The sequence below is a fragment of the Paroedura picta genome, chromosome 1 (genome assembly GCF_049243985.1).
Source record: "Paroedura picta isolate Pp20150507F chromosome 1, Ppicta_v3.0, whole genome shotgun sequence".
Classification (NCBI taxonomy): Eukaryota; Metazoa; Chordata; class Lepidosauria; order Squamata; family Gekkonidae; genus Paroedura; species Paroedura picta.
This window is the reverse complement of record NC_135369.1, coordinates 140,057,248-140,070,236: the sequence shown is the minus strand read 5'-3', so window position 1 is coordinate 140,070,236 and position 12,989 is coordinate 140,057,248. Positions and strand designations below refer to the sequence as shown.

Sequence of the window (12,989 nt, the reverse complement as noted above, 5' to 3'; positions counted from 1 at the left end):
TGCTGGGAAATAGACAGTACTATTAATGGTAGGAGGGGCAAGTCTGAGGCCTACGGACTAAGCCCTATGAGGAATGGCTGAGGGTCTTGGGAATAAGCTTGGAGAAGAGGAGGCTGAGAGGGGACAGGATTGCTGTCTAAGTATTTGAAAGGTTGTCACTTGGAGGAGGGCAGGGAAAGGTTGCTGTTGGCAGCAGAGATCAGGACCCACAATAATGGGTTTAAACTACATGCAAAGTGATATTGGCTAGAAAGCAGGGGGGAAATTTTCACAGTCAGAGTAGTTCAGCAGTGGAATCAACTGCCTAGAGAGGTGGTGAACTCCCCCTCACCAGCAGTCTTCAAGCAGTGGCTAGACAGATACCTATCTTGGATCCTTTAGGCTGATCCTGCATTAAGCAGAGAGCTGGAATAGATGGCCTGTATGGCCCCTTCAAACTCTATGATTCTGTTTCTATGATTCATCCTAAGGAAAAGAACCTCCACTTATCTAGCTAATGTATTCCATTTGAAGCAAAAGGTTACTTACGTATTTACAAAATTTACATCTTTCTATCCAATCAGGCCCACAAAGGTGGTTCACAAACATAACCAAATTATCAAAAAACTAAAAAAATATTTAATTTGTGCTTAATGTGATGGACCATGTTCAGAAGTCACAACAACCTACGGTGTTTATCTTCTTAGGCACAGAAACAGCTTTTGATAATGTTCAATGGCTATTTATTCACAATGCTACAAACAGTGAACTATGGAGAGAAAATCTCAGCAAATATATTCTAAGCATGAAGACAGAATTTTAGTAAGTGGAATGCTCACATCTCAAAAAATTCTGAGAATGAAGGGCACTAGACAAGGATGCCCTCTCTCCCTATTACTATTCAACCTGGTCTTAGAGACCGTGGCAGTAAAACTACAGGCTAGGATGGATCTTCCTGGACTTCATATTGACAGGTTTGATTTTAAGATGTGGAGTTATGCAGATTATGTGGTTTTGATGCTATCCAATCCTGAAAGCTCCATGTCATGTTTATTTGATATACTAAAGGCCTTTGGCCATTATACTGGAAATAAAATAAACTGCTCAAAGACCAAAATATGGGTCTAGGGAGTCTCAGAACAATTAACCCAAGAGACAAAGCAGAAAAGCAGGTGTGAAGTTAATCTGGATAAAATAAAGTATCTGGGAGTTGTTCTGGATAAAAAACTAGAACAGTTATACGAAAACAATTATATCCCACTATGGAAAAGAATTCACAAAGATCTTTTAAGGTGGTTAAAATTAAATATTTCCTGGTCAGCTCGCATGGCAACTATCAAAATGAGTGTTTTACCAATCATTCCAATTCCAATTCAATTCCAATTCAAATAAACTATAAGATCATAGCTACGTAAGTGTCAAAGCATGGTAAATAAGTTCATATGGAATAATAAGAGACGAAGAGTGGACTTCAAAAAACTGCAGGATGACAAGACGAGAAATGGACAGAATGTTCCCAGTTTCAAGCTCTACTTCCATGCAGCAGCAATATTTTGGATAGCAGTCTGGATTATGGATCCACAGTCGAGAGATTGGACTTTTGATAAAATCGGCCTAGGAAAAGGACTGCAAGGCCTCTTATGGCCACTTGATTAAAAGGGGGAAAAAGAACTATTTTAAATTTCTGGGCCAGGAACCTAATTAGTATTTGGGAAAAATACAAACAGAGACTTATACTGAGCATATCATGGTTAAAAATCTCCCATGTATGGGCTGTTTTAAGTACAAAGGCATTTTAGCTACTACAGGAAAAATGAAAAGCTACAATTTTAACCAAGAAGGCATTGATATAACTTGGTTGGAATATCACCAAGTTGTAGCCAGGTATATGTCAAACTCAATCTGGGACAGTCTTAACTGATTTTGAAAAGATACTATTTCAAAGGAAGCCCCGCTTGCAGGGCCAGATACATAAATTATTGTTAAAGTATGATACTAAGACTGAGCAAGTTAAAAACTGTATGGTGAAATGGATGTTGAATTTGAATCGTACTATCTTGTCAGAGGAATGAGAATTATTGTGGAATAAAATGGGGAAAACGTACAAAAGGTCAGCTGCTAAGAGAAAATTGGTATAAAATGTTTTATAGATGGTATGTAACTCCTAAGTTGTTGGGTAAAATGTCTGGAAATTCAAATATAAAATGTTGGAAATGTAAGGAGAAGGTTGGTTCCTTCTATCATATGTGGTGGACTTGTACAAAAATCCAGAAATTTTGGATTAAAATTTATGATATTTTAGAAGCAATGTTGAGGATTAAATTTCCTCTTTGTCCTGAATTTATCATATTAAGTGCACTAGCTGATAATACTCCCAGAAAAGCTGGCGATTTCTATTTTCACACAATGACAGCAGCCTGGATGGTGGCTGCAAGACTTTGGAAACTTCAGGATACTTCCGAAGTGTCTGACTGGTTTGAGAAATTGGGGGAATTGGCTCAAATGGCAAAGCTTACAAGCCTAATAAACAATCAACCCATAGATGAATTTCAGGACTCTGGAGTTACTACACGGATTATTTGGACAGTCAGTTAGCTAATGTATTAGATGAACAGCAACGTATATTGTAATTTATGTTTTTAATGCTCTTTTTTGTATTTTTCTTTTGTTTTTCTTTCTTTATAAAAAGCTCAATAAACGCTGGTTTTCCAGCTTTTAAAAAATACCCTAAAACTAAAAACATATATATACAATAAAACAAAGAACGAAGGAAGAAACTCTGAGGGAACACTAAATAGAACAAAAGTTGATAGAAGAGGACAGACTCCCTGAAGAGGGATTTCAATGATGTTGTGCCACAACAAAAGCAGGGGTACCCAAAGTGGCAGATGACTGTATTGGTTAGGGAAGTTAGTTTGTGAGTAGAAGGTCCTTGATGCTGATACCAAACCATACAGGGCTCTAAAAGTCAATATTAGCACCTTGAACTGGGCCTAGAAACAAACTGGGAGCCAATATAACTGAACTAAGACTAAAGTGATATGGTCCCTATCCCCACTCCAACCAAACGTTAGCTGCTAAAGATTAGCAGATGTACCACAAGTCTTGATTAGATAGTATTGCAGACTATAAGGAACTTTACTTAAATAGAGTTTATAGCAGAGAGTCGGGAATGCAACAACCAGTCATAAATACTGCACAACATTTCAATCAGAATGGAAAAAGCTGAGCTGAATGGCCCAGAAGTCTGGTTCTGTGTAAGGCAGTTCCATGTTTATGGCTGTAATCCTATGCATACTTGCCTGAGAGTAAACCCCATTAAATCCTGGGTAAATATTCTAAGTGGACTGCATTATGATCCGAGTCAGCATTAAAATACTTCTTGACTGGTTCTGACAAAGGTTTTCAGTGGAAGTTGGTAGGAAATGCCTTAAAAAAAACTCCTCTCTATTATCACTTGATAGTTAACAAAATACAGAGCCAAAATGGGGTTCTGTCTGTTTTCTTTCTCTGGCTGATGAGCAGGGTAAGGGAAGCGGAAACAGCCAAAGACAATCGTTCTTTGAAACACAGAACAGCTTCTACTAAAAATGAAAGTAAAAGCTGGCTGCAAGCCATACTTGAAAAATTCCTCTACCCTGAAAAGCATTTCCCAAGATTGAAGAAACAGCTTTTGTGGAATACCGCATGTCTGGTTGCTACAATGATGTATCCTTTAACTTTTTCATGCTTAATGTTAATTATCCAGCTAGCTGTTCTATAATTAGGGAAATCAGAGACATCCACTTATTTATTTAGACATCCTCAAAGGTGCTTAAGGCATGGTATGTATGTATATTTTATCTTCACAACAACCCCATAAGGTATATAAGACTGAGAGAATGTCTGGCCCACAGTCACCCAGTAAATTTCATGACGTGTAGGGGTTTTAAACACTGGTCTCTGCAGTCCTAATCTATCAAGCTAACCACTACACTACAGCAGTTCCAAATATATATAACATAAAGTTCTGCCACCAATGTTCACAGAGATTGAGTAAAACCCAATTTTCCCATAAATGTCTATAGATGTCTAACCCAACTTTTCTTTTCTGTTGAGAATCCCCTGAAACATTCTTCAGGCTTCAAGAAACTCCAAAAGTAGCATGATTGTGCAGAATATAGTTGGGAAGCATAGCTATATATATATACCCACACAGGGCCCCTCCCCTTCCCACCCCCTCCAGGCCCATCACTGGCCATTTTGGTGGGGGGGGGGCAGGTTGATATGACCATATATCACCCAATAAATGTTTAACATTTTTTTTAAAATATATAAAAATTAAGTCCCACCCATTTGGGAAACCCTTTCAGGGGTTTCATAAAACCCTGGTTGAGAAAGCACAATCTAACCCAAGATGCTTGCAATATCAGGTTCTGACACCTTCTTCCATTCCTTCATTCCACCAAGGTGCTGTCTACTTAGCATGTTTCCTAAGATGTCCTAGAAGAATTTGGTAGGAGCAGAAGTGCTAGGCATTCAATCCAAATTCACTCATTGAAAACTAATGCACTTATTTTTAAATTCCATAAATATATCAAATATTACAACTGTATAGGATAAATAAATTATAAAATCTGAATTTTATATTGTTAAAACAGTAAAAGTCTCTTACCTATACTAGGTGGACTTCCATAGTTTACTGGAGACTCTGGAGGTCTTCCACAGTGCAATGCCGCAAGAGCAGAACCCTTCCAGACAACATGCTTGCAGCCTGTTTTTTTTAATAAAAAATAAATCATAAGTAAAAAAATATAATAACATTTATTCCTGTATCCTGCTCTTCCTGGTAGCTCAGGCAGGTGACAACATGAGTTAAAACACTATTTAAAAAAACAATAAGTTCATTCAAAACTTTGCATACATTCTTGTCTGCCCCATTCAAGAAAACCTTGGGGAAGACAGTTCCAATCTTCAGTTTCAGCAGTGAGGCCAGAAATTTTGTTGTTCTATCTGGCCTCAACCATATTCCTGGTGGAACGCCTCTGTCTTGCAGGCCCCGCAGGCTGTTAGCCAGTTCTTGCAGGCCCTGAAGAACTGGATGAAGTCCCACAGGATTCTCATTTCTTTCAGTAGACCGTTCCACCAGGCTGGGGCTAACATAGAAAAGGCCCTGGCCCTGGTCGAGGTCAATCTCACTACTTTGGGGCTGGGGATCCACAGAATGTTTTGGTCTGATGATCTCAACACTCTTTGAGGATGTAGTGGAAGAGGCAGTAGTGCATAGGTTCTTATGACAATAACATACTTTTATTTGTGCGAAGCAAGGACTGTCTTCCAGCTCCTAATAATGTTTGTACTCCTGGAACGCTCTGAGGAATTTCTTGCTCGAGAAGTGGTCCTAGTCGATGGCATATTTGGAGTAAGTGATCAGGTGCCAAATGTCTATAGTATTTCACCTATTATAAAGAAACCAAAAGTTAATCTTCAACATTTTCCTATTAATTTGTTAACTGGAGGAAAACCTATGCATTGATTCCAAGGCATCCAAAAATACTTCATATTTGCAGTAGTGATATTTAGTACTTTTCTCAGGAAGCCTGAATCTTACAATGGCTACTGTGAAATTATGCTATGTATACTTCATTTATTTATTTATTTATTTATCATACTTATATACCGCCCTCCCCGGAGGCTCAGGTCATGGGCTGCAACAAAGTTGAAATGGATGACTTTACACCTTTCACTCTTACACAATGCAGGAAGCAAAAAGAAGCAGAAGACAGCTTGCATGAAAATGAAGGGTAATTGGTAATTCAGCCAATACAAGTATTGGTAATTCAGCCAATACTTCCTGGTGCACCATCACCATCCAGCCCATACTGCTTTTGAAGGGATCCCTTGAGCCTTACTTGCAAAGCACAGGCGGTCTCTAAGGAAAGGCACTAAAATTGCTATAGTAAACTCTCTCCATTTGTGCCCCATAAAACCTTTTCTATACTTTTCAGCACATGCAGCTGTTGGGAGGGGGGATGTTACACTTATATTTTAACTAAAACATTTAAAGTTCATGATTTTAATACTATCAATGAATTTAAAGTTATTATTTCACATCATTACACTACCACTTTAATCCTTGCAACAAACTTGTAAGGTAAGTCAGTACTGCAAATGAGAGGCTGACCTGAGAAATAACTACTTCCTTAAAACCATCTGATGAGTTTATGACCAAACTTTTTGCTCTTACAAAGTACAGAGGCTTTTTGTATCATCAGAGGCACCTTGCCACCAGGAATCAATTTCCTGGAATTCACCAAACAGTATGTACAAAAACAGTATGTACAAAAAAAATGTGTAGGTTGTTTGAATACATATGAAAACTCTTTGCATTTGTATAGCCATAAATCTATGATTAGAACTACTGTTCAATGTTTATATCTTTACACTGATGATTAATTATTAGTCCTTTCAAGAACAAACTAAACTGACAATTCATGTACTTTATTTTTTTAATTTGAATGGCAAATGTAATAATTCAGAATCTTTTATAACTGGAATAGTAACTGGAATATTCTGTTACCAGAAGAATATGCTTTATTTGGTTAGTTTTTTCTCTGTATGCTTGATGCACTAACAGATTTTGGACACTAGACAAGAGATGCTAATTAACACTCTAACAACTTTTAAGTAGGCGCGGTACTCCAAATGGAGGGAGAGGAGGCAGACTGCCGATACAAGCGGTTCTAAAGCATTTCCTCTTTAGTGTGTCTTGCAGAGGAGCAAAAAAGTGTCCTATTATCACTTACTACTTAGCTTTTTTTCTATAAATGAAAAACCATACCTGGTAAAAAGATAAAGCCAAAAATGTAATAAATTTTGCAGTGGGGTAGTTTTTTAAAAATCCAGCTTTATAACTTACAGGGCTGGAAAAGAAGTGAAGTACCATGGCTACCAGTAGACTGGCACAATCAAAGAGCATATATTTCTCTCGCCATAGAAAGATAGGAATACATTCTTGGTGTAGAAAAATAACCCTATAAGCAAACATCAGGAATGACTAGTATTATAAGGTTTTATTTAACCTTTAGGACAAATATCCTATGTTCAAAATATTTTTATTTGTCAAAACGATGACAAAATACATAACTTTATAAAGAATTCATGAAATACTTAAAAAGCAAAAGGGGAGAGGCATGCATACTCAAAAAAAATTCTGCCTGATACAAAACCATGTTTCCATACTCAGGATGTTCATTCAAACACAATGACTACTGCCACTGCCAATGTTTCTGTGGGACATTTTCTACCTCCACACAATGGGACTGTATAACACCAATACCAAGATGTATAATTTTTTTACACTGTTTGAGGGTTAAATTGTAACATCAGTAACTTCTTGGCTTCCATAGTACATAATAAATAATAAGAAACATAGTCCCCCTTTGCAACTTAACAGCTTCCCTAAATATTCCAAGGTTTCTTTAAGTTTTAGAGGGGTTTTTTGCCCTCCTAAGTAGTTTTGAATCTTGTTCCAGGTACATACAGCAAATTCTGCCCAGGTACATATAGCATTTTTTTTAAATAAGTGAAATGACATGTTTGTCCCCTTTCTGCATCTCTGGGGAAGAATGGTACCACTGCTGCATTTACCCCAAAGGTGAAGCACAGTGTTGGATAACAGCAGCTTTTCTAATTATACCACTTCATACTATAAAAAATCCAAAGCCACAGGGGATGGAATTATAATAAGCACAGTTATCATGTGAGCTTGTCCACTCCTCCCCATGCCAGTTGAAAAGCCATAGAACCCAACCCATTATTTGAATGAATATGAAAAAAGGCTAATATAAAAATTATTCTTCATGTTTCTTACTCTGAATAATCAAAAGAAATGCTGAAATATACTTATATCTTGGTAACATTTTGTATAAAATATAAAGAGAAATGTGTTATCAATGTAGCTGAAGTAACTAAAGATCTCTAAAGATTAGTTTATTCACACTAGATTTTGTCTCCACCATTAGAGACGGGCACAACCCAACCCATGGATCTCTACGAACCCACAAAATTGGGCAGTTCGTGGCTGGCAAACCAGGCTCATATGGCCATGCCCACGATGACCATGCATTACTATAAATGGGCCTTACCCCTCTGTGTACATTTGCGGGCTTTTGGGGGGGCTGAGTTCCCTCCCTCAGCACATGCATGTTGAGTGTGTAAAGTGCAAGAAAATCTCTCTTCTGGCAAAAACAAGGCTTGGGAAGGTTGTCTTTAGGTTTCCATGGCTACTCCACTGATTACCTGTTTAGGTTGATTGACATCCTCATAAACCAAGAACAGTACTCCCTTTGGTTTCAATGAAAATGAGAGCTCACTGTGTTCTTGTTCTCAGTGGGAGAGGGTGAAAGGGAGACACACATAGCTATTTGGAGGGAGAGAATTTTGTGAGATAGGTGAGAAGTTTAGAGAGAAGGAGCACCATCAGCATTACCTGTGGGTCTTCAGCTGCGCATTTCTGGCTGGCATTCAACTCCCCCCAACCAAGAGGCTGATTGCGTGTCAATCGGAGCCTCGCTGAGTGCAGGCAGAGGTCTTTTAGTTTTCGTCTTTGAAGGGAGGGAAATTCTGGAAACATTTTCTTCCAATTTTCTTTTTTGAGATGGGGTGAAGGATGACAAATAGATCCTGATTTCTAGTTACTTTTGTATAAAGTGCTTTTGGGAGGATGTGGTTAAAAGCCAGAGCTAGATGATTTCAAATGAATCCTCATGAATTCATATGAATTTTACATTGAAATGAAATAAAGCCACCTTCATTCTATAGACCAGTGGTCCCCAACCTTTTTATCACCAGGGACCGGTCAACACTTGACAATTTTACTGAGGCCCGGAGGGGAGGGGTGGTCTTTTGCTAAGGACCGTCGCTGCTGCCTGAGCCCCTGCTCCACTTGCTTTTCCGTCAGCGCCCCTGACTTCCCATCACCCACCAGGGGGGGCGCTGCCAGCAGCAGCTGCGCAGTGCCACGCCAAAGGGGAGCCCTAGCCATAGAGTCCGCTGGAGAGCACCAAAGGTGAACCGGCAGCAGAGTGGCAGGGTAGCCCTCGAGGCAGTAGCTGGGGAGGAGGATGAGAACGAGTCGCAGCCCAGTACCGACTGATCCACGAACCTGTACCGGTCTCCGTACCAGGGATTGGGGACAGCTGTTATAGACCATATCTTAAACACTACAAGAATCATGCATCCACAGCATTGTGGTGCCACAGTGGCTATTATGCACGGCCGCCGTAATGGTGGTTGGCAAAACACGGAAGAGGAAGAAGCGAGGTACACCACGGACCTACCCAATTATGCACGTGGCCACTCCGGCGCTGCTTCTGGTTGCGCCCTGGTCGCCTGGGAAGCTCCACTTTCTTCTGCATTTCGCTAACACAGCATTTTCAGCGGCATACGTTGACTCTGCACCCAGCTGCCGCCGCCAGCATACATTACCGGTGTTTTTAGCCGCCACCATTCCACCTCGAATGTGGACCTTCCCCTCCATGCATAATAGGCCAATGGGGCAAAAACGTGGTTTATATGGATCCTCATGATTTTATATATAGGCCAATGGGGCAAAAACGTGGTTTATATGGATCCTCATGATTTTTGCACTGGGCCACCCAAAGATGACTTCTATTGATAGCCACGGTATACGCCATGCCTTCATGGCAACACCACAGGGCAAAAACATGGTTCCAAAGCATGGATCCTTGGGGTTTTGCATCCAGTCACCTCAATCTCAATCTAAAATAATCTATTATATCAATACCAACAGGACACACCACAAAAAATCAAGGATTTTGATCAGGGCCATGCCACAGATAAAAAACATGGTTCCAAAAGTCAGATCCTCACGAATCCTCAGGATTTTGGTATCCATTCACCAAAAACTCACCATAAGATCACTTCTTCTAATAATAGCCACAGATTACACCACAAAAATCACCGAACCATACCTTTGTAGCCATGCCACAGGACAAAAACATGGTTCCAAAGCACAGATCCTCAGGGTTTTGTATCCAGTCACCCAAAACTCACTATAAGATACACCACAAAAATCAGAACCATGCCTTCGTGGCAGTACCATGGGGCAAAAATGTGGATCCAAATGTTGTAGTGTCAACTTTACTAGTCAAGTTTTTATTTTCTCAGCTTTCTCTTTCCCACCCTCTTTCCTCTGCTCATGCCCTATTAACACACTTTGCAAACAGTCACACATCAATGCTTTTGCCACATGAGGGTGCAATCAGTTTGGAATTCTCTTTTGTCTGTCCCCCCCCCCTTCCCATGTTGGGTCCAAGTACTCTCCCTTTATAAAATTTTGTGGCTGTGGTCCTGCCTATGGAGGACTTCCATTCCATAGTCCTTCCTTTCAATCTGCATACCCATTGCCCCTTTTGAAATTCTGTAGTCTGGTCATAGAAGTCAAGGAGTACTTTGGGAGGTGTTTGGGAGAGGATCTCATCTGCCACTTTCCCCACCCTTCCAGAGTCATTTACCTGATTATTTATTCCCCCATCAATCCTGCAAGTTCTACTTTGGGTGGTGTGCCAGTTGAGGATGCATGGAGTGCTCCTCATTGCAGATGTAGAGTCTTTTTCCAGACTACAAAGAGGAGTGATTCCTTAAGCAGCCCAAGGAGCAGTAGTTGCTCACGCTCTTAATGGAGAAGGAACATGATTGGAGGATGGGTATTGGAGAACCTCTAGCCCATCCACATCAATAGTCACCATTTCTCTATCTGCCTCAAACCATTCTTTGGCCCATTCTTGAGGACTAGTGGTGGACCTCATTCACAGCCGCTTACACTAGCTTGCAGTCCCCGATTGGGTCCCAGGTTTCAGCCAGAGATTTGGGACCACTTCCAAACAATTCCCAGTGACCCATGCAGGATTTGCAAGGCCCACATACAGACCCAAGCCACCTTTCCTCCTCCATTCTCCGCCAAAACCTGCAGCATATCCACCCTACTGTAATGACAACTGGTCCATAGTTTATTTATTTTTATTAATTACATTTATATACCACCCTCCCGAGACTCATCTAGTGAGATGGTCCCCCAACAACTTCCGCACCAAATTTACATTTTTTTCTCCAGGCATACTTCCCTACTATTCAGGGTCCCATGCCAACTACTTCTGAATTTTTGTCTTTCTCCATGCCATCCTATGTTGAAGTCCAATGTCTTCCTCTACATAAATTCCTTAAAAATAAGTCTTCAATTGCCATCTGCCAAGGGGTGTCCTTACAGATCTCTTCTCACACCGCCCCATGATCTACCTATTCCCATTGACTGCCTCTCATGTTCTCTGCCCTTCAGGGTACGTTGATCTTGTTTTTGCACAGAGAGAGTGAAGGGGTAGGAGGCAATGGGGCTCAAAATGTCACCGTTTTGGGACTTGGTATGGAAACAGTCCTGGCAACCCATTAGAGCTTGGGTCTCACCATGGATGAGCCTCCACTCTGGCAGATGCCAACCCATCTAGGTAGGCAAGTTTGGATAGCATTGGCAGAGGGCCATGGCGATCCAGACGCTAACACTCAGTGATCTGCCCGTGTGCCCACAATCTAGGTGAGATGATCAGCGGGGAGTAGAACCATAGCCCTGTTAAGGGGAAGTACTCCCTCCCATGGAATCCAGGGTGCCCCACAGAAAGCTTTTGATGGAAAGAGTAGAATTCTCTACTCAACACTCCCAATGGTTAAATAAGTCTACAGTGGTCACGTTCTAGGTAGAGTGTTGGGATGGCAGAGTGGAGCTGTAGGCCACAATGGGAAGTTTAACTACAAACATCCATGAACGATAGTTTGCGACCTACATTACTGGGGATTAAACCTCTGGAGATACTGAATGGAGGGGTGGTGGAAGTGGTGGGATGGTGTTAGGGTTGAGCTGTGGCTGTCCCCTCCCACAGGAAGGAGAGGCCGAAAATGCAGCTGGCTATGATTTGGCAGCCAGAGACTGTTAGGCATCTCTGCCTTTGCTTGGCTACCCGGCTGCCCGTTGTGCCCCAGAGTTCATCACAATGACTCCTGGGGAGAGTGGGGGGATGACCTGGAGGATCCACAAGCATGGAGGGGCCAGAATGTGCTGTAGCTGTTACCGCATGCCCTGGGTCCAGTGCCCATAGGTCATTGTGCTCAGCAAGTGTTAGATAGGTGGGTAGATGGTGGTGTAGGTTGGCAGGTAGGTTAGGTAGGCAGGTAGACAGTTGGATAGGTAGACAGGCAAATAACTGGATAGGTAGGCAGGTAGAAAGTTGGTTAGGTAGGCAAGTAGACAGTTGCTTAGGTAGACATGTAAATAGGTGGGAAGTCAGAGCACCTGACCCAGCTTGTGGGTCAAGCCCCTCCAAGCTTGTGGGTCAAGCCCCTCCAAGCTTGTGGATCCACATGATCATATGTGTAGTTACACTTGGACCCCATGGGGGGCTTCCGGTGCCTATTTCAGTCATCATCCATTAAGTTCATAGGAAACCTTTCTGCTCTCTAAAACCATGACATGGGAAGGTAGGTGGGTGGATGACCACCTCCCAGGGCCAAAGGAGAGAAGGCTGGACACTGGACAAAATCCAGAAACCATGTCCACAATGAGGCAATACAGTCAGGGGCTCCATAGTGAATCTCACATACATAGCACCCCAGGAAACAGCTAAACAGTTAATGAACTCAAGCAAACCCAAAGGTTCGTGAATACAGGTGGGTCCATGCAAGTTCGAGGTTTGTTACTTCCCCCCAACTGGTGACCACCCACAAATTAAACAAACTTCCATTTTCCAGGTTCATACCCACCTCTACAGGCTTCTTAAGAAAAATTAAAACAAGCTTTTAATTTTCTTTTCATACAATTTCCCAGTAACATGCAATTTGTCTGTTATGATTCTGTCTACCTCTGACTCAAAAGTTTTAAAAACCACATAAATAAGGGAAAATAAATATTAATAAGGGAAAAAATGTATCTGCCCCAAAAGTTATTTGCTACTATGTAAACT

At 41.2% G+C, this 12,989-nt stretch overlaps 1 protein-coding gene across 4 annotated transcripts in view; it reads right to left on the bottom strand.

The window, feature by feature from the left end:
- PHIP (PHIP subunit of CUL4-Ring ligase complex) overlaps nt 1-12,989 on the bottom strand; it is a 100,598-nt gene that overhangs the window by 67,874 nt on the left and 19,735 nt on the right. For all 4 annotated transcript variants that reach the window (XR_013225908.1, XM_077306147.1, XM_077306126.1 and 1 more), the window contains exons 5-6: nt 5,267-5,417; nt 4,634-4,732 (exon numbers count right to left, since the gene is read on the bottom strand). Coding sequence is in view for 3 of the 4 variants with exons in the window: in XM_077306147.1 (XP_077162262.1) it covers nt 4,634-4,732; nt 5,267-5,417 (250 nt within the window). In the remaining variant the exon portion in view is untranslated. The remainder of the gene's footprint in view (nt 1-4,633; nt 4,733-5,266; nt 5,418-12,989) is intronic.